The sequence below is a fragment of the Hemiscyllium ocellatum genome, chromosome 19, assembly GCF_020745735.1.
Source record: "Hemiscyllium ocellatum isolate sHemOce1 chromosome 19, sHemOce1.pat.X.cur, whole genome shotgun sequence".
Lineage (NCBI taxonomy): Eukaryota > Metazoa > Chordata > Chondrichthyes > Orectolobiformes > Hemiscylliidae > Hemiscyllium > Hemiscyllium ocellatum.
This window is the reverse complement of record NC_083419.1, coordinates 18767915-18790497: the sequence shown is the minus strand read 5'-3', so window position 1 is coordinate 18790497 and position 22583 is coordinate 18767915. Positions and strand designations below refer to the sequence as shown.

The following is a 22583-nucleotide window of genomic DNA, read 5'->3' as shown; positions in this document are numbered from 1 at the left end:
TTATAGAGAGTTAGGCAGAAATTTAAAAAGAAGGTCCTCAAGGGTAGTAATATCTGGATTACTCCCAGTGCTACGAGCTAATAAGGACAGGAATAGGAGGATAGAGCAGATGAATGCATGGCTGAGGAGCTGGTGTATGGGAGAAGGATTCACATTTTTGGAACATTGAAATCTCTTTTGGGGTAGAAGTGACCTGTACAAGAAGGACAGATTGCACCTAATTTGGAAGGGGACTAATACACTGGCAGGAAAATTTGCTAGAACTGCTTGGGAGGATTTAAACTAGTAAGGGGAGCGGTGGGACCCAGGGAGATAGTGAGGAAAGAGATCGATCTGAGATGGGTACAACTGAGAACAGAAGTGAGTCAGGGCAGGCAGGGACAAGGTAGGACGAATAAATTAAACTGCATTTATTTCAATGCAAGGGGCCTAACAGGGAAAACAGATGAACTCAGCGAATGGTTAGGAGCATGGGACTGGGATATCATAGCAATTACGGAAACATGGCTCTGGGATGGGCAGGACTGGCAGCTTAATGTTCCAAGTTAGAAAAGCTACAGGAAGGATAGAAAGGGAGGCAAGAGAGGAGGGGGAGTGGCATTTTTTGATAAGGGATAGCATTACAGCTGTGCTGAGGGAAGATATTCCCAGAAATACACCCAGGGAAGTTATTTGCTGTTGTGGTTCTGTTCGCCGAGCTGGAAGTTTTTGCTGCAAATGTTTCGTTCCCTGGCTAGGGAACATCATCAGTGCTATTGGAGCCTCCTGTGAAGCGCTGCTTTGATGTTTCTTCCGGTATTTATAGTGGTTTGTTCTTGCCGCTTCCGGGTGTCAGTTTCAGCTGTAGTAGTTTGTATGTGGGGTCCAGGTCGATGTGTCTGTTAATGGAGTTTGTGGATGAATGCCATGCCTCTAGGAATTCCCTGGCTGTTCTCTTCTGGCTTGTCCTATGATGGTAGTGTTTTCCCAGTCAAATTCATGTTCCTGGTTGTCTGAGTGTATGGCTACTAGGGATAGCTGGTCGTGTCGTTTTGTGGCTAGCTGATGTTCATGGATGCGGATTGTTAGCTGTCTTCCTGTTTGTCCTATATAGTGTTTTGTGCAGTCCATGCATGGTATTTTGTAAACTACGTTAGTTTGGCTCGTGCTGGCTATTGGGTCCTTTGTTCTAGTGAGTTGTTGTCTGAGTGTGGAAATTGGCTTGTGTGCTGTTATGCGTGGAGTTATTTGCGTGGAACTGAGAAATAAGAAAGGGATGATCACCTTATTGGACTTGTATTATAGACCCCCCCCCCCCCCACTAGTAAGAAGAAAATTGAAAACAAACTTGCAAGGAGATCTCAGCTGTCTGTAAGAATAGTAGGGTGGTTATGGTAGGGGATTTTAACTTTCCAAATATCAACTGGGACTGCCATAGTGTTAAAGGTTTAGATGGAGAGGAATTTCTTAAGTGTGTGCAAGACAATTTTCTGATTCAGTATGTTGATGTACCTACGAGAGAAGGTGCAAAACTTGACCTACTCTTGGGAAATAAGGCAGGGCAGGTGACTGAGGTGTCAGTGGGAGAGCATTTTGGAGTCAGCGACCATAATTCTATTCATTTTAAAATCGTGATGGAAAAGGTTAGACCAGATCAAAAAGTTGAAGTTCTAAATTGGAGAAAGACCGATTTTGACGGTATTAGGCAGGAACTTTCGAAAGCTGATTGAAGGCAGATGTTTACGGTAAAGGGACGACTGGAAAATGGGAAGCCTTCAGAAATGAGATAACGAGAATCCAGAGAAAGTATATCCCTATCAGGGTGAAAGGGAAGGCTGGTAGGGATAGGGAATGCTGGATGACTAAAGAAATTGACGGTTTGGTTAAGAAAAAGAAGGAAACATATGCCAGGTGTAGACAGGATAGATCGAGTGAATCCTTAGAAGAGTATAAAGAAAGTAGGAGTATACTTAAGAGGGAAATCAGGAGGGCAAAATGGGGACATGAGATAGCTTTGGCAAATAGAATTAAGGAGAATCCAAAGGGTTTTTACAAATATATTAAGACAAAAGGGTAACTCAGGAGAGAATAGGGCCCCTCAAAGATCAGCAAAGCGGCCTTTATGTGGAGCCACAGAAAATGGGGGAAATACTAAATGAATATTTTGCATCAGTATTTACTGTGGAAAAAGATATGGAAGATATAGACTGTAGGGAAATAGATAGTAACATTTTGCTAAATGTCCAGATTACAGAGGAGGAAGTGCTGGATGTCTTGAAATGGTTAAAGATCCCCAGGACCTAATCAGGTGTACCCAATAATTCTGTGGGAAGCTAGAGAAGTGATTGCTGGGCCTCTTGCTGAGATATTTGTATCATCGATAGTCACAGGTGAGGTGCCGGAAGATTGGAGGTTGGCAAACGTGGTGCCACTGTTTAAGATACATGGTATTGGAAGACAATTCTTGGAGTGAAGGGTAGTTGGGCAGGGTACAGATACTGGAGTCGAGAGTGTGTGCTGGAAAAGCACAGAAGGTCAGGCAGCATCCCGGAACAGGAGAATCAACATTTCAGGCATAAGCCCTTCATCAGGAATTATGCCCAAAACGTTGATTCTCCTGCTCGTCGGCTGCTACTTGACCTGCTGTGCTTTTCCAGCACCACACTCGGAACTCTGATCTCCAGTATCTGCAGTCCTCACTTTCTCCTAACAGATACTGGAGTTGAGCAGTGGGAGGGCTGGACAGTAAATGCTGCTCAGCCCACGATGTCCTCATCCCATGAAATAGTTTGGTGCATGTGCAGTAAATTAATTCATTGAAAAACACAGTTTTAAATTGCATGAGTGCACAGTAATATGTCTTCATAAAGTGATTAGAATGCAGCCATTTCAGAGATTTTGCGATGACAAGAGTCAACATGCCCAGAAATTCACTGAACATCTATAGCCCTGCAGTGTCATGGGAGTCACCAAAAACTCCTCTCCCTTTAAGTTTTAGAAAAGCAAACCAGGTATCTCCACAATCCTAGAAACTCAAGTTCACAAAAATGATGAGGCACAAGAAAGCCATGGCAGAGGTTCAAGACAGTATTAAATGATTATTTGTATAGAAACAATGTTCAGGGCTCCAGGGAAAAGTGCAGTGGAATTGCCCACAGTTATAAAGCCCATTCTGAGAGCTGGGACAGATCCACCAGGCTGAATGACAACATTCCTTGCTGTGATAATGTCATGATGCTCTCCCACTCTTACTGACTGTCATTAGTATGCGTGAGAAGGATTAGACAGGGGTACCAAGTCTATTAATGAACAGATCTCCTCATGTACACCAAGTCTTGGAGTGGGACTTGAAACTTGGAACTTATGCCCTGGACTGTGGGACACTGCCCACTGGACAAAGACTTCTTGTGAAAACATAAGGTCAGAGTCCCCAAAGAAACCTCTGCTTTACAACAGACCAAAAGGTTTTCTTCAACATTGACCCAGATTTTCCTATGGCCAAATGGCCATTGTTTGAACTTAGATGGGAGTTGTACATGGGAACCCAGTGGATTCTCCACTGTAGCATACTCCAAACGAATTGCCTGGGGAATTGAGTAAGTGTCCCTCTCTCTGAGTCACTCCCAGTTCAAGCCCCATCTGTTACAGTCTGAATAGGTTGATTTAAAAAAAAATGAAATAATTAACTGGACAATTCCTCTTTATCCAGAACACTCTGACGGTCTCCATTTAAATTGGAGATTACGATGGAATTAAGTAACATTGTTATTCAGGAAAGGTTTGACTGGCAAATATATTGTCTAATTCTTCAATAACTATGAAACTGACCTTATACTGATCTCACACATCCCCAGATGCATCTCCCTCAGACCCGTGACACCCGATGGAACCCGACATCCCTTCCTCTCTCCGGCTGGTAGACATACTCAGCTAGTAATCTACTTACTCAGGCACCCTATCTTCCTAGCCATCCGGTAACCTACCCAAGCATCACACTTACCTTGTAGACATACTATTTGACAGCAGCTGTGAGGATCGTTAGACATTGCTGAAAAAAGTGGGTGTGATTGCCTTCTTTTGGTGGTTCTGTGATATGACAGAACTATCAGAATGGAATTACAGCTCTGCATTGAGCGGAAACTCCTCTCTAAAATGTGGAGCTCCTTCCTTTCATGTAAGAAAGCAGGGCCAGAGAGGCAATCAGTGTGAATTAGCCATTATTCCAGGTCCCTGGAATTCTTAGACAGGAGATTGAATCTGCAGAATAATCACTTAACAACTTCTTACATTTTCAATCTCACAATATACTTTCTCTTAGTACATATGCCAAAATGCTCACTATTTTAAAATCCAGTCTAGTCTCTTGATGGTAGTGATCACTGTTCCCTGATAAATCTGAATGAAGTTTACTACTTGCTTGGTTCTTGGTGCATTATCATTGATGGGCGGCATGGTGGCACAGTGGCACAGTGGTTAGCACTGCTGCCTCACAGCACCAGAGACCTGGGTTCAATTCCCGCCTCAGGCGACTGTGGAGTTTGCACATTCTCCCCGTGTCTGTGTGGGTTTCCTCTGGGTGCTCCAGTTTCCTCCCACAGTCCAAAAATGTGTGGGTCAGGTGAATTGGCCATGCTAAATTGCCTGTAGTGTTAGGAAAGGGGTAAATATAGGGGTATGGGTGGGCTGCACTTCGGCGGGTTGGTGTGGACTTGTTGGGCCGAAGGGCCTGTTTCCACACTGTAAGTAATCTAATCTATCACTGACCTAATCCCATGAGCTCATTTGAACAGATGCTAGCTTTCCTCATTTAATGTTCAAAAATAACATGGAGCATGGTTCCTGTTTCTGTCAATTTGCTCAAAACTTGCTTGTCTCAGCAATGTGAAGTTCCAAGGTCAAGCAGAAAACAACTCCATTGTTTACATCCAGCCTTAACGTTCAAAGCCATTGAGTTGTCCTCACCCAGAGGTGATGATATTGTTCATCCTTAAATGGGAACATAAACTAGCTGCATCACAGGGAGATGCCATTCAGTCTGTCATGCCCATGGCAGCTCTGGGTGACAGCACCTCAGCTAGTCCCACTCTCCCTCTTTTACCCAGAGCACGACAGTTTTCCTATTTTTTTTGCCACTTATCTAAAGTCAGTCCTGAGTTTCAACCCTTCCACTGTTGGGAACAGTTTTCCCCTAGTTACTCCTTCCAGACCCTTAACTATATTGAAAGCCCTCTTAATCCTGTTTTCTCCAAGGAGAACATGTCCAACATCTCTCCACAGCCTATTTGCATAAGATGTTGGAGCAGTATTATGCCATGCAGTGCATCATGTCCAGAGTACCAATCAATGAGCTCACAGCTGATCTTATACTAATCAACTCCACTTTCCTGCCCTTTCCTCACAGCCCTTGATGCCCTCATTGATTAATAAGTCTGTCTATCTTAACCTTGAATATACTTAATGACCTTAAAGGTGTCTACAGCCTTCTGTGGTAAAAGATTCCACAGATTTATTATTCTGAGAGAAGGCATTCATCCATAGCTCTGCCCTAACTGGCCGAACCCATAGTCTGAGATCCACAAAGGAAAATAAACCCTTTTTATCCCCCCGTCAAGCGCTGATAGGTTTAAATAATATCACTTCTTCTTCTTCCAAACTCCATCCTTCCGATAGGAGGGAGACCAGAACTGAATGCAATATTCCAAAAGTGGCCTAACCAATGTCCTGTACAGCAGCAAGATGATCTCCCAAATCCTATACTCAATGCACTGACCAATAAAGGCAAGGTTACTAAGTGTCTTTTTCAGTATCCAGTCAACATATTGTTGTTGTGGATCCAGAGTCTCATATAGACCAGACAAGGCAAAGATGGTAGATTTTGTTCCCTAAAGGACATTAGTGAATCAAATGCTTTTTCTGACAATCAGCAGTGGTTATATGCCATTATATGGCTCGTGTTTAAGTCCAGGCTTTTTTAAAAATTGAATTCAATCTCCACCATCTACTATGGTAGAGTTCAAACCCAGCACCTAGAAAATTAGACTGGACTACTGATTTTGTTTTAATTCATTCACAGGATGAGGGTGTTGTTGGCTGGGTCAGCATTTATTGCCCAATCCTAACTGCCCAGGGAGCAGTTAAGAGTCAACCACATTGCTGTGGGACTGGAGTCACATGTAGGTCAGACTAGGTAAGGACAACAATTTCCTTCCCTAAAAGGGCATTAGTGAACCAGATGGGTTTCCTGACAATCAATTCATGGTCATCATTAGACTCCAGGTTTTGCTTTTATTGAATTCAAATTCCACCATCTGCCACAGTGTGAATTGAACTGGGTTCCTAGAGCATTCCTCAGTCTCTGGATTAATAATCCAGCACTAATACCACAAGCCCCTCACCTCTCCTGATTTACTGAGCCAGAGGCATCATTAATATGCTATAGACTTTGGAATCAGATTTGCTGAGGACAGCAGATTTCCGTTCCTAAATGGCAATAATGTATCGCATGGTATTTACAATAATCAATGATATTTTCATGGTCAGAGAATCTAAGTCTGGGCAATACATGGTGATCTCCAGTCAGCAATAGGTACACAGTAAGACCAAACAACTGGAGTCCATGGGTTAATGAAACTTCACTAATTATAAGGTAATCGTACTTTTAAAGGTCAGCACAGATTATGTTCTTTGGAGTTAATTTCTCAAAGTGCACCCAGCTACATTGAAGTTAATCTCCCTTTGTGTATATAAAGATAAAGTGCAATCTGGAGAATTGTTCCGTGTGAAATATGGGCCAGAGCGCCGTGCTTCCTCCAAGGAGGAAGGATACATATGTTCTGGAACTTCATGTATGGTACAGGTAATCTTTCTTAGCATTAGCAAACTGTAGCTGTCCATATATGGTGGAGGTATTTTCTGAAAGTTTTATCAGAAAAAAATATATTTGGCAAGAGTTTATAGCATTTAGTTATGCTTTTTCACAATTAGCAAGAAATGAGAGCGTCACTAGCAGCGAACAGTGGAATCAGCAGCTATAATTAGGAGGTGTTTCACTTGAGTAATTAGTCTAGTTTAATATGCTCATTGTATCTCAGTAATCGAGACAGAAATTGCTAGAAATCTCAGCAGCTCAGCTAGCTTGGCTTGACTTAGGAACGGGGTTAATGTTGGAGGTCCAAAATCTTGTCAGAACTAGGAGCATTTTCAAATGTTTCAGCGATTGAGGTGGGCAGGAATAGGGCGGAATTTAGGAAAAGAGTAAAAGGCAAGTTTTGTGATAAGGTGGAAGGCGGGAGAGATTAAATGCCACCAAGTCTCACAGTGGAAGGCAAAAGGAAATTGGTAACACTGAACTTGAATCTTATTAAAGATGGAGACAGGCTGTTGAAGCTTTTCATCTTGCACTCGTCAGGACACGATGTAAGAATGTCACATTTTAAAACAACACAATCATTTATACTGCAAGAACAAAGTGAGCTGATTGGTTCTCCAAGATGAACAGAAATGTGGGGAATGCGATGGACTCTAACCACAGGGCGAGAGGGCAGGAGGAGAATCCCCTTTGAGGAACGAGGAAGACAGCTGCATGGTAGTGGCATCATGGGATAGGTGTGGCAAGGCAGGGGAGAGTAGGAGAATGAAATGAGTCCTCGCAGGTTGTGAGAATTTACAGTCAAGGTAGCTGTCGGAGTCAGAACTCTCAGAGTGGATGTTGGTTCAAAGCCAATCACCAGAAATTCGAAAGTACATGCAAACTTACAAAGTAAGAGTAGGAATAGGCCAGTCAGTTCCTTGAAGAAAAAGTGAGGACTGCAGATGCTGGAGATCAGAATTGAGAGTGTGGTGCTGGAAAAGCACAGCAGGTCAGGCAGCATCCGAGGAGCAGGAGAATCGACATTTTATCAGAATGATGATTCCTGATGAAGGGCTCTTGCCCGAAATGTCGATTCTCCTGCTCCTCGGATGCTGCCTGACCTGCTGTGCTTTTCCAGCGCCACACTCTCGACATGGTCAGCTTCTTGAGTCTGCTCATCATTCAATAAGATCGTGGCTGATATGATTGTAGCCTTAAATCTCTCCGCTTCTCTCTGCCTTGTTTTAAGATGCTTCCTGGAACATTCCTCTTTGAACAAGCTTTTAGCCATTGCCCTATTATCACCTTCTGAATCTCAATCTCAAACCTTGCTGTACCTTTGGATCTTTAATAGACTACAGGTGCTATATGGATGAGAATTTTTGTTGTTGTCATGAGGTCACAGTCTCCTGACTGGGAAACAAAGAAAAAAACACACAAACCCACAGAAAACTGGAACAGACCATTCAGCCCTTTAATCCTGGTCCACCATTCATTATAATCAACCTACAGTAGTCTATTCCCACATGGGCTCCTTTGATCCCTTTAGCCCTAAGGATTATATCTGCCCTGAAAACATTCAATGTCTTGGCTTCAACCACTTTCTGTGGTATAGAATTTCACAGGCTCGCCACTCTCTGGGTGAAGAAATCTCTCCTCAACTCAGTCTGAAATGAACTACCCTGTATCATTAGCCTGTGATCCCTGGCTCTGGAATCCCCAGTCATTGGGTACATCTTGCCTGCAATTATCCTGTCTAGTCCAGTTAGAATTTCATAAGTTTCTATGAGATTCCAACTCCCCGATTAGATTAGATTAGATTACCTACAGTATAGAAACTGAACGCCAGTGAATAAAGTCCTAAATGATCCTGTCTCACTTCATTCATCAGTCCTGCCATCCCTGATCCAGAAAGTAATGAGCTACCTGCTCAGCTTTGGCAAACAGTTAGAATTATTGGCAAACAATTAGAAGTATTGGTGATTAATAACTTTAAGGTATTACCTTCTTACAGAAAATTCATCAAAGAGTGTCCTAGTGGGTTGATCACCCTTCATGAGTTCAGGCGCCATTTTTGTGATGGGACCGTGGGTCCCAAGTCTTCTGAATATGCCGAGCAGATCTTCAGGACTCTGGATGATAACAGGGTAATAAAAGTGAACATCAACAGTTTTGATCATTCTCCACCAGCCTCACACTTACTGATCTGGTTGTGACTATGTATTCACAGTAACTTACACACCCTTTCCCAATTGGATCCTGAATATGGATTTGTAAAGTTGCCTATCTCCACCTCCACCTCAACTCATCTACTGCTAAAAGATTCTTCCACACTTCATTGGACTTCACCTTCACAACATTCCCCTCCCTGACCTTCAATACCCACCAACCATAAAAGCCTAAAACCCGGCCATCGATAACCACATTCACACCAAATCCCATTACCCCTTCACACCTGTGACTGACATTCACTCCCTTTTTACAACACCTTGATGTTTACAATTCTAACCCTCACTTTAATATCCCTCTATCAAAGTTCCCCCTAAATTGATTTCCACTGTGTGAGTGGTTTCTGGAATTGGAAGCTATGTCAGTCAGCGCCTCCCAGTGGCTGTACAGCTGCACAGCTTAGCAACCGGGGTTTCCTTCTTAGCCCACACCTTAGTGCAATAATCTTCTTCAGCCGGACAGCCCTTAACGTTTCTCCAATGTTGGCCTCTTGTGAGCATCTCACGCCCAAGCTCTCCCTATAACTGGTTACACCTCTAAGGTTCCTTCTCCACCCCTCTCTCACTTAAAGTCACTTTTTAAAATCTAACTCATTGGCCATTTGATGATCTGTCATGATATGAGGTTCAGTGTTAAATTTTGTCACATAGCTTGCTCCGAATCCCTTTGGGATATATTACAGCTTCTAAAACACTAATCTATGTTGCTGATATTATTTTGCACATATAACAGACCTAAGATGTACCATCTGGCAGGATCTATGGAGAGAAGCAGAGTTAATGTTTTGAGTCCAATGACTCTTCACTAGAATTGAAGAAGAGTCACGGGACTCAAAAGATTAACTCTGTTTTCTTCCCACAGATGCTGCCAGACCCACTGAGTTTCTCCAGCAATTCTTGTTTCAGATCTCTAGTATCCATAGATCTTTGTTTTGTTGTTGTGAAGATGCATTGTTCCTAATTTGAGATAGTTTTGAATGAACTCGACATATGCGCAAGTGACTTAGGAGCAGATGTAGGCCATTTGGCCCCTCGAGTTTGTTCCACAATCTATTAGAATATGGTTGATGCGTTTCTATTTGGAATTCCACATTTTTAACTATCCCCAATAACCTTTTCTGCAATAACTCAGGAAGCTCAACTGATATTTCATCTAGATTGCCAGTACCCCATCCATTGTCAAGCCAGGCAGATTTTCTGTATCCAGTCCCTTCCCAAAAAGTTGGAACCAGGTGCCTTCACCACCAGTAATGGGGTTGGGGGGATGGGCGGGGTGGGGGGGTTGTCAGACTATCTGTTGTCCATGTGTAACTGGAGTTACAGTGGTCCTAATATCATTTTACAGCTCCCCAGCATATGTGGCCAAAACCAGCCTTGGTGTCTCGCAGGCTTAAAGACAAGACGATCCATTGGGATATTCTATAGCTCCTCAGCAATATATGACTGGTACCTCAATCCACCTCCATGTCTCAGGAGTGTCCATGTTTCTGAAGTTTTGTCTTAATTGGGGCCGCTTTGAGCGCAGTCATGTAATTTAGCTGCATCAGTTCCTTATCCTCTGGCTGATTTATTTGCAATGTCCTGTTTTGAGGAGACTTCACCCTTCAGCCTGGGCGGTATGTATTGTACCTGTTTTGGTCACCTTTTCTGAAGCAGACCCTATGACCACAACTGCAGCATGTGTGTTCTTACTCCTCACTGCATTGTGGAGAAGCTTCCTGTCCAGTTCTGGAACCCTGCCACCTCTGACTCCTTCCTTGGCGATCATTGGAGTGTTGTCTGCTGGGTACTTGGCTCTGTGGTAAAGGTTAAGGAACCCTGAGGCTCCAAAGCCCCTTTCTTCTGGGATTCTATGGCTTTGTTGAAGTCCAGATCCTGGCTCTGTCAGCAACTTACTTTAGTTTGCAACATTATTAATTCCACAAACTTAGCAATCCCTTAACATTTTCAGAAGTGCTGAACCATAATCACGATGCTCAATAACTGATTCCTCAGGAAGTAAACTTACTGTGTTAATGCTGTTAGGTTGTGATCTAACCCATTGTTTGGGATTGTAGAGGACCCCTGTCATAGCTATCAGGTCATCAAAGGATTTGACTCTGGGGTATTTGTGAAGTTTAAACATTTTACAAAGCTGAAAGGTAGGTTCCCACACGCAGTCAGGGGAATGACTTGTTCTCAGTGATCTCCTTCTATCCTGTTGCCTGAAAAAGTACCTCAGCCTAATTTGCCACACCAGCATCATAAGGTTCCAGTTAGGCACTTTCCTGTCAGGGTCTTACTGGGTTCAGTGAAAGGCAAGGCTGTCCAAAACTGTTCTTGGCTCACGTTGCCAATGCCATAATTGAGGAAGCCAGATTGAAAAGGAACATCATTTATTGTTAAACACCAACATAGCCCCACTTCTCATATTTAGGGTAGTCCAAGCCTGGACAGCCAGATTCACCGACCATTTAGTTTTTTTTTAAATCAGATGTTATTACACACATTTGGAGCAGGTGGGACTTGAACTCAGGCCTTCCGGTCCAGGGTAGGGACACTACCACTGTTCCACAAGAAGGTCAGGCTCAGGTGATGAGTTCCAGCTGGGATAGGCCATTGCCTGTTACCAAGGGAACTCACATTCAACAAGCCTCACAAGGATATTAATTAGTCATTCCCTGTTTGTATTTATTTATTTATTTATTGTCATGTGTATCGTGTTATAAAATACAGTGACAAGTTTCCACTCTCTAGTGCCACCTTAAAATGCTGAAAAATAAATTAAAACGAAGAACATTAAGGCAGACAAATGATGACATTAAGGAAGCATCGCATTTTATAGTCCTTCTGGTTAGGTGCTCCATCATGGGCCTTGTGGCCAGGCATGATACCTCTTCACCATGCTGCCACCATCACTGGAATGAACACTGGGGTCATTCCCCCACCTACCTCATAAGAATCTGCCTTAAAAAATAATCTGCCTCTAGCACCTTCCCAGACAGAGAGCTCCAAAGTTGAACAACCATTGACAAAAAAAAATCCTCTTCATATCTGTACTAAAGAGGCGACCTGTAATTTTTAAACAGTACTCCCTCATCGTGGATGCACCCAGAAGAGGAAACATCCTTTGGCTTTTATTCCTCTGTAAGTGCTTTCATTACAAGACCCTTATCCCATGCCCTCCCTTCAAGGTAATCTTACTCACTTGGATACTACTTGCTCTGAATTGGCCTGTTTTCCTAACACACTTCCATTCTCTCGATCCTCCTCTTCTTGTTTCATCAGCCACAGAATGACCATTGATTATCAGAGGTTGAATGCTGACTGCCTTTACACTTTGCTGTATTGGCAGAGTCACTAATCTGGTTAAAGTTCATCGTTCACTCAGTTCACTCACACAAACTGAACATGTTATATATTTGATCACTAAGGCGAACGGTAATTTTTAGATTCCGCCTCTCCAATGGGAATCTGTCTGAGAGCTAAAGTTCCAATTAAAGCTTTAATCAAATCAAACACACTTCCACTAAATCCTGCTGGTTGTTTTTAAAAAAATATTATTTAATTTAATTAGCTTAATACCTGATTTAATTAAGAAAAGTGATGTATAATATGAGTGATTAAAGTGTCCTTTTGAGAATAACTCACATCTTGGAGGATGGTCGATTAACAAAACAGGGCTGAAGTTGATGATTTCTTAGCTCAGTGTGAGTTGTAGTGAGTGCTTTGGAAGGCTTTATCTTGCAAGGCCTAGTGAGTATCTTAGCAACCACATCTCATTAACCACTTACCAGGATGTTGCCAGGAATGGAGGATTTGGGATATAAAAAGAGACTGCGACTTTCTTTTACTGTAGCTTAGGGGGTTGAGGGGTGACCTTATTGAGGTTTATAAAATCACAAGGGGCATAGATAAGGTGAATGACAAGGGTTTTTTTTCTCGAGGTGTGTGGGGGAATTCAAAACTAGCAGGTATATAATTAAGGTGAGAGGTGAAAGATTTAAAAGAGAAATATGGGGCAATGATTTTACACAGAGAATGGGTCATGTGTGGAATGAACTGCCAGAGGGAGTGGTGGATGCAGGCACCGTTACAAGGTTTAAAAGACATTTGGATAAGTTCATGAGCAAGAAAGGCTTGAAGGCAAATAGGCCAAGTGCAGACAGGTGGGACTAGTTTAGTTTTGGAACATGGTCGGTGTGGACTGGTTGGACAAAAAGGTCTGTATGACTCTATGACCCTGTCTCTATGGTGTCCATCACAACCAATTTTGCCCTGACAGGCCTTTCCCAGAAAAGCTCGCTATTCCCTGATAAACCAGACACTGTCGGGCTATCCTAGAATTCACAGGCATCCCGGGCTTTGGCGCCATGTTTAAGAACCTGCTGTGCACCCAGAGAAGCTGGGTCAGCCTGGAGCTGCCCTCCATTGTTGCTGACATTTGCCCTGGACGTGGCAGACTGTGAGGATACTAGTGTCCCACATTGCAGGCAGGCAGTTGGAGGTCCTGCTAAATGGGGTGATGCACACGTGGAACACCTCTCGTGCTGGACCAGCAGTGCAGACCAGGACATCAGACCATGGTCTGAAGTTGCCTCCCAGGCCAGTGCAGTTTCAGCCACTTGAATGAATGCACAACATTTTTGGAAGAAGATCAATGACCTTCTCTACTCCACCAGGGCAGTTCTGACATCTTCTGTACCTTACACTCACTTTATTTCTGCCACTGTATCCATCTTCCACCAAGTCTCCTGCTCTAGCTCACACTGTTGTCTGAAACATCATCCCTCGCTCATTCTCAGCTGCTCCAATGTCCCGACACCAGTGAGCCTGCATACCCTGGGTACTGCCTACTCACTCATTTAGGACACTTGCACCAAACCTAACAGTTGTAGCACCTGCTTTCATTTCCTGTAGTACTTGCCTTTCTCTCATTCTATGAGGAGAGCAACTCACAACAAGGGAAAAAGAGTCAAGGTGGATGGCGATCTGCCCAACATTTGGCACCTCATCCCTTATGTGGAGTGGATTCTGATACTGACCACCCCGAGCAGCTGACTGACATGTCAAAGATCTTGAACTGTTGATGAAGGCTGCCTTTGACTTAGCAGTCAGCAGCCCCCAACTGAAGGCTCTCTCCCCTTGAGTCAACAGAGGATCATGACAAGCTTCCTGGCTTTGTGTCTGTGCTAAACAGCACAGCAAGACAGAGCCTGGTCTCCCTGGCATGTTGCAAAAGTCCAAGACTTAGCAAAGCAAAGCAAAGCAGGCGTTGCTGAGTATCTCAGTTACCTGTGAGTGAGTGAGTGAGTGCTATGACAGTAAGTGAACAGCCTGGAAGTGTAGCTTAGTCCAGCCCCAAGGTGCCTGTGCCAGACTGCAGTGACCTTGCAGCAGATACAATGATAGTTGCTGGTGCAGATCAAGGTGCAGGAGTGTAAATGTAGAGGTGAATCAGATGTGTGTGCCATGAGGCTATTTGATAGTTGGCACATGTTGAATGCCAACATGTAGTGTGTGTGGCCAGTATCCCTGGTGAGTTTCCCGAGTGGATGGTATCTGGTGTCCAAAATGGAGATGCTTCAGAGCAAGTGGTGAGCTAACGTTGCCAGGTGCCCATTTATACAACATAGAACATTACAGCGCAGTACAGGCCCTTCGGACCTCGATGTTGCACTGATCTGTAGAACCAATCTGAAACCTATCTTTCAATATAACTCTCTGATTATCTTTTATGTCTCAATTAAGTCACCTCTCAACCTTCTCTCTAATGAAAATAGCCTCAAGTCCCTCACCCTTTCCTCATAAGACCTTCCCTCCATACCAGGTAACATCCTAGCAAATCTCCTCTGAACCCTTTCCAAAGCATACACATCCTTGCTATAATGTAGTGACCAGAACTGCACATAATACTCCAAGTGAGGCTGCACTGGAGTTTTGTACAGCTGCAGCATGACCTCATGGTTCAATCCCTTTACTAATAAAAGCTAACACATCGTATGCCTTCTTAACAGCCCTTGCAACCTGGGTGGCAACTTTGAGAGATCTATACATATGGGCACCAGGATCTCTTTGCTCATTTACACTACCAAGAATCTTACATTCACCCAGTACTCTAAATCAACAAACACATCAAGTTAGACCCCATCTACCACCCCTGAGAAAAGGAACAGGAAGTGACTTCACCACAAGACATAACATCACCACAGGAAATGACCTGTGGTTCAAAACTCATGTCAGAAAGCTCCTTAGGAATGATCTCCTTTGCTGTTTGCTGGGTGTTTGGCTGGGATCACATGAGCTCCTGTAAGTGTTATTATTTTTGCATTTGGTGGTCGGTTTTACAAACAAATGCCCCTCCTGTTGCTAGCCTTCCAGACTTTCCAGGTAGGGAATTAGCACTAATACATGCTGCTTTCCCTGCTTCATATACGAACAGCGAGAACACCATAGAAATACTCCATTGACAGAGAAGTGCTTTGGGCTAGTTTAATTTTTTTCATTACATCTGTGTGTGTCCATTGGGTAAGCATCTTGAAAGGATGTGGCCTGATGAATTAAGGTGATGATTATTTTTGTGTTTGAAGGATGGGACAGTTGATTACCATGAATATGTGACCGCTATCAGTCTGCTGATACAGGGCAGTCCAGAAGAAAAACTAAAGTGGTCATTTAAATTATACGACAAGGATAAAGATGGAGCAATTACCCGTTTAGAGATGCTGGAAATTATGCAGGTCAGTGTCTATTCCATTACTTCAAGTTTAAAAAGGGACATTGTTGGTATTTGGCCATTCATGTGTGCATGGTCTCTTAGTTTGTAGCAGTGGGAGGTCTGGCCTCAATCTAGATTCCAAACTTCCAATTTCCTGGGCACCCAGCGTCATCACATTATCAATGCTATTTGCTTTCTCCTGACAAATCTGGCTGGGGACTAAGAGGACTAGTACCAAATGGACAGGTTGCTAGTTGACCCCTCACCTCTGTCAAAGGCCCCAAAGAAGCCTTCCACGTCCATCAAAGTTTCATCTGCACTTCTACACGTGTCATTTATTGTATCCGTTGCTCCCAATGCGTTCCTCTTTACAGTGGGGAGAATGGATGCCGACACAGAGAGCACTTTAGGGAACATCTCCGGGATACCCACACCAATCAACCCCACTGCCCCATGGCTGAACATTTCAACTCCACCTCCCATTCTACCAAGGACATACAATCCTGGCCTCCTCCATCACCACTCCCTAACCACCTGATGCCTGGAGGAAGAACGCCTCATCTTCCACCTTGGGACCTTTCAACCCCAGGGCATCAATGAGGACTTCACCAATTTCCTCATTTCCCCTTCCCCCACCTCACCCTGGTTCCAACCTTCCAGCTCAGCAACGTCCTCATGACCTGTCCCACCTGTCAATGTTTCTTCCCACCTATCCGCTCCACCCTCCTTTCTGACCTATCACCTTTACCCCCATCTCCATCCACCTATTGCACTCTCAGCTACCTTCCCCCTCAGCCCCACCCCCTCCCATTTATCTCTCCACCCCCGAGGCTCCCAGTCTCATTCCTGATGAGGGGCTTTTGCCCGAAACGGCGATCTTCCTGCTCCTCGGATGCTGCCTGACCGGCTGTGCTTGACTGCTAATTGTCCAATAGATACTCTGCGAATGGACATACTACTGATTGACACTCGTACAATGGATGTTCAAATGCCCAATTAGTACCCATCTACTTAACCAATGGACACCCGATAGATGGGCAACTGCCATAGGTTTCCCTGTCATTGGAAACCCTGTCAATGCCCACTTTGCCCAACACTGAACCTAGCCAGTGCCTAACCTACCACTGCAGAACCAACCCACTGGGCACCATAACCTCTGAGTGTTGGAATCAGTCAGTGGGTGCCCTGTCCTCTTTTATTTTCCATTGAAGTTGCAAAGAAAAAGGTTTTAAATCCAATGTTTGGTCTTGGACGTGAGATGAAGGGAGATGACTCACGGCCAGAACCCAAGTCGCGGAACAGGATCAGAGTGACTCATGGCTGAATCCCAGAGAATGGAGCAGAGTGAGTCCAGGACGTGGGCCAGTGCGTAGGGGCAGCGTGGCTTCATGTTCTAAAGCCTGGCGTTCATGGACTCATGCGAAAACGAGTAGAACTTGAATACCTTATACTCACTGGTTACTATCATTTGGGACTTCTTTAAACTCTGTAGTCCCATGCTAATTATTTTTATTATTGCAGTTCTAAGACCTCGCTCAAAGTATCTGTACCTAGGTATTCAGTAGGTGACATTACAAACTTTTCATTGCACTCATTCGAGGGCACGTGACAATAAAGGCTATTGTATTCTATGCTATTACCACGTGAATTGACCTAAAATGAGCAAAATTTCAGAGAATCTTTCAACACCCACTTGAGCAGATAGATTGGAGCTTCTGTTTTAACACCTACGTGCCCTGGGACTCCACCTTCACTGGTATTCAAATATTGGACTGAAATTTGACCCTGGAAATGTTATGTTTCAGAGACCCGAGGCAAGTGTGTAAGAACAATGTGTAAGAACTTGCCTTGAAAACTAGCAAAGAATATTTTGAGGATTGCTTTAAAATAAGAGGTAAGCGTCAGGGCCCAAGAAATACTGTTTTAAAAAAAGGGTGTCTGTAAGTTTATCTGGTTGCTTCTTTAAAGTTCTTTCATAGGTTGTGGGTATTATTGGCTAGCCCTGTATTTTTGTAGAGAGAGGAGAATTTTTGTCTATATTTAATTTCATTTGGAAAGGTGATAGTGAGCTGCCTTCTTGAACCGTTGCAGACGGTGTGATCCACACATTGATTCAACGTGCACATAATTCTGTTTTTAATGTGGCTTCTCTCTATTTAGACGATATATAAAATGAGTTTGGCAGCTTCACTCACTAAAGTTGACCCCCAAACAGCAGAAGAATGCACCAACAGAATTTTCATTCGTCTGGACAAAGACAGAGATGGTGAGTGAGGTATTTTTTGTTATTAACTCATGGGACGTAGGCTTCACTCACTTATTGCTCATCTCTAGTTGCTCTTGAGAAAGTGGTGGTGAGCTGCCTTCTGGAACCATGGCAGACAATGTATGCAAAGTTGAAGTTATTCCATTACTTTTTGAAGAACCATAGAATCATACAAAATGGAAGGAAGTCAGTCAGCCCATCACGGTTGCTCTAGCTCTTTGAAAGTCAAAAGTGTGGTGCTGGAAAAGCACAGCAGGTGCTGACTGACCCACTGTGCTATTCCAGCACCACATTCTCGACTCTAGTCTTCAGCATCTGCAGTCCTCACTTTCACCTAGCTCTTTGAAAGAGCTATCCAATTGCCTCAGTTATATAATCATAGAGGTCTACAGCACAGAAACAGGCCCTTCAGCACCAAACTGGTCAAAAACAGCCACCTAATTATTCTAATCCCATTACTAGCTCATGGTTCATAGCCTTGTATGCTTTAGCATCGCACGTGCACATCTAAACACTTCTTAAATGTTATGCTGCTTTCTGCCTCTACAACTTTTACCTTCCTACCACCCTCTGGATGCAAACGTTTTTCTCCACATCTCCTCTAAAGCTTGCCCCGGTTCTTGATCCCTCTATCAAGGAGAAACGGTTCTTCCTGTCTGTCCTGTCTATGCCTCTCAGATTTGTACATATCTCAATCATGTCTCCTCTCGACTGTCTCTGTTGTAAAGAAAACAAACCCAGTGTGTCCAATCTCTCTCCATAACTGAAACTCTCCAGCCCAAGCAATATCCTGGTAAATCTCCTCTGCTCCTTCCCCAGTGCTATCACATTAGGGTGGCAGAGTGGTTAGCACTGCTGCCTCACAGCATCAGAGACCCGTGTTCAATTCCCACCTCAGGTGACTGACTGTGTGAAGTTTGCATTTTCTCGCGTGGGTGCTCTGGTTTCCTCCCACAGTCCAAAGATGTGCAGGTCAGGTGAATTGGCCATTCTAAATTGCCCATAGTTTTGGGTATGGGTGGGTTGCAGGTTGGTGTGGACTTGTTGGGCTGAAGGGCCTGTTTCCACATTGTAGGTAATCTAATCTAAATCCCCACTATAATGTGGATTCCAGAATTGCACACAACATCCTATCTGTGGCCAAGCAAACGTTTTATACAGTTTTAGCATAACTTCCCTGTTCTTAAACTCTATGCTTCAGCTACTAAAGGTAAACATATCATATTCCTTCTTAATCATTTACCCACCTGCCCTGATACCCTAAAGGACCAGTGTATGGGGCAGCATGGTGGATCAGTGGTTAGCACTGCTACCTCACAGCGGCAAGGGCCCAGGTTCAATCCCCACCTTGGGCGACTGTCTGTGAGGAGTTTGCACATTCTCCCCACGTCTGCGTGGGTTTCCTCCGGGTGCTCTGGGTTTCCTTCCACAATCCAAAGATGTGCAGGTCAGGTGAATTGGCCAAGCTAAGTTGCCCATGGTGTTAGGTTCATTAGTCGGGGGGAATGGGTCTTGGTGGGTTACTCTTCAGAGGGTCAGTGTGGACTTGTTGGGCCAAAGGGCCAGTTTCCATACAGTAAGTAATATAACCTACATGCACCCCGTGATCCCTCTGATCCTAAAGTTCTACTGTCCATCATGTATTCCTTTGCCTTGTTTGTCCTGCTCAAGTGCATCACCTCACATTTACCCAGCTTAAATTCCATGTCACTGATCAACCCATCTGACCAGTCTGTCTCTGTCTTCTTCTAGTCTAAGTCACTACACCACCAATTTTTGCAAACTGATCAACCCTCCTACATTCAAGTCTATATCATTTCTATGTACCACAAAGAACAAGGGCCCCAGCACTGACTCTGTGGAACCCCACTGGGCATTCAGAAACACACCCTTCCCACATCACTCTCTGCTTCCTGTTGCTCAACCATTTGTGGATCCAATTTGCCAAATTTCCTTGGATCCCATAGGCTATCAGTTCCCCTGTGGGACCTTATCAAAAGCCTCACCGAAGTCCAAGTAGATTTGATCAAAAGCATTGTCTTTATCTACACACTTGGTCACCTCTTCAAAACATTCAATCAAGTTGATTCCTAACCCTACAATTCCTAACCATACAATTCCTAATCCTCCCTCTGTCGGGCTGCCTTTAATGTTCTTATTTGCAACTGAAACTGTAAATTAAAATCATGATGTTTCTAATCTGCTTTATAGATTTTACTAATGATGAATTACTCAGAATCTCATTCTCAGGAAAGGAATGGTTAAAGGTGACATTTTACAAGCATTGTGTCCTCATACCAATTTCCGAAAGCAACTTATTTTTCAAATTTCATTAATGTTCTACTCTTGACATTTCCAGGACCAACTATTCTTTCACTGTCCTAAATGGTCTCCCACTTTCAACGCTCTGTATACTTCAGCTCAGCAAACCTCTGCTCCCCGTATCCTGTAATGCTGACAGTGGTGAATGGAAGAGGCAAAGAGTAGCAACTGAATGAAAGTACAAAGCCGTTTTACAGAAAGTTGAGTGCTGGGGCTACTGTTGTTCACAATTTATATTTACAAGTAGTCACTTGGTGCAAAATTTGAGTATTGCTGATAAAGAATCCAGTTACTAGTCAATCAGGACTCTCTTATTATGCAGTACAGTCTAGGTTTATCGTTACATGGGTATTACTTCCTGATGAATGCAAAACAGAAAGCTTTAACAAAATACTAACAATTTAGACTTTGAATTAATACACATTGTCTCAAAACTTGTGGGCAACACGAATTTGGGGATATGTGTATGATAATTGAATTTCCCCACTATCAACATCTTGTGGGTTACACTTGTTGACCAGAAACTGAACTGGTCATTCAAATACAGTGGCCTCAAGACCAGGTCAGATGCTAGGAATTCAGCAGTGAATAACTCGTCTCCTGACTGATAGAGCCAGAGAGTCGGTTAGTTATAAAGCACACACAGACCCTTCGGTCCAACTCATTCATGCCAACAGGAGATCCCAATCTGACCTAGTCCTATTTGCCACCCCAAGTCTTGTCATCCATTTACAAGTGACAAATCAGGAGTCTGATGGAATCCTCTCCACTTACCTGGATGAGATCAGCTCAAACTACAACCACATAGCGTGACACTATTGAGCACAACGCAGCTAATTTGACTGGCACCAAGTCCAGCTCCTCCACCTCCCCCTCTGATGCTGAATGGCAGCAATGTGTACCCTGTAAGATTAACTGCAGCAATACATCAAGGCTCCTTCGACAGCCATGATTGAAACTGATTTCACCAACTTTGTGTTCCCATGTAACTGTTCGCCTTGGCCCTCTAAATGATGGAGATCAAATGATGGAAGGTGCTGTCAGAAGTGCTGCCATGCATCTTGGAGATAGTACTCACTGCTGCTACTGTTTAGCAGTGTCAGAGGGAGTAAATATTGAAGGTGGTGGATAGGATGCTGATGAGGCTTTGTCCCAGATGATGTCAAGCATCTTGGGTGTTGTAGCACATGTACTCATCCAGACAAATGGAGCAAGGTAACCCGCAGTGTTCATTCAGCAAGATCAATGCTGCATTTTTACCCAACATGCAGGATCCAGGCAGGTTTGCAACTGACACATTTGAAGAAACCTTTGGATTTATAGTTGTTCACTTATCTTTTCAGCTGTTATCAGCCAGGAGGAATTTATTGAAGGAGCTCTGGGAGATCAGTGGATCCGTGCAATGTTGGAATGTGATCCCAATACAGTCGATGTTCCAAGGTCTCCTTAGATGTCTCACTCTGCTTATGAACGTTTCATATTGAAAATTCAACAGGCTTGATGTGAACGAGAGCGAGGGCCAATCAGTCAGGAGGGAAACAGCTGTGAAGAATGCAAAGCTAAAGGGAAGTACTGGAACTGAAAATAAAAGGAACATTCTGAAATCAACATCTAAGGACAGAATTCACAATTTTATCACATCTTATCACATTTGTCCCACATGCCAGTGTTGAAAAATGCAAGAAGCAACTTTCGAATAAGGAGAGATGATAATATCACATGTAATTCTGAGGCTAATGTTCCTGCAGTTCGGGTTCAAATCTCCCACAGCTGTCCGTGAAATTTGAATTCAACTAATAAACCTGAAGCTTGACACTACATTGGCAAACATTCACTTCCTCCGTACTGACGCTCAGTATGTACCATTTACAGTAAAACTTCACCAGAGCTGCTTTGACAGTACCGATCAAACTTGTGACTACTAACATGAAGAAGGACAAAGGGAGCAAATACATGGGAATGTTAACCCTGAAAGTTCCCCTCCAAACCACACACACACCATTCCAACTTGGAAATGTATTGCTGTTCCTTCAGTACCACTGGGTCTAGATCCTGGAACTCCCACCTTAACAACACTGTGGATGCATCCACACCCTAGAGATTGCAGCAAATCATGAAGACAGTTCGCCATTATCTTCCTCAGGGCAACTAAGGATCCAGCCAGCATCGCCCACACCCTGTGAATGAAGAATAAGCAGGTTATTAAGCCAGTGAGTGTGAAACAATCATCGATTGTTGTAT

General features: G+C 43.7%; 1 protein-coding gene across 1 annotated transcript; it reads left to right on the top strand.

The window, feature by feature from the left end:
- The first annotated feature begins 6764 nt into the window (after positions 1-6764).
- Positions 6765-21906, top strand: si:ch211-245j22.3 (uncharacterized protein LOC563798 homolog). Its single transcript, XM_060839273.1, has 5 exons — positions 6765-6835; positions 8844-8976; positions 15627-15776; positions 17915-18020; positions 21686-21906. Exons 1-5 carry the CDS (start codon positions 6765-6767, stop codon positions 21790-21792), a joined length of 567 nt encoding a protein of 188 aa, XP_060695256.1. The 3' UTR covers positions 21793-21906.
- The last annotated feature ends 677 nt before the right edge of the window (positions 21907-22583 follow it).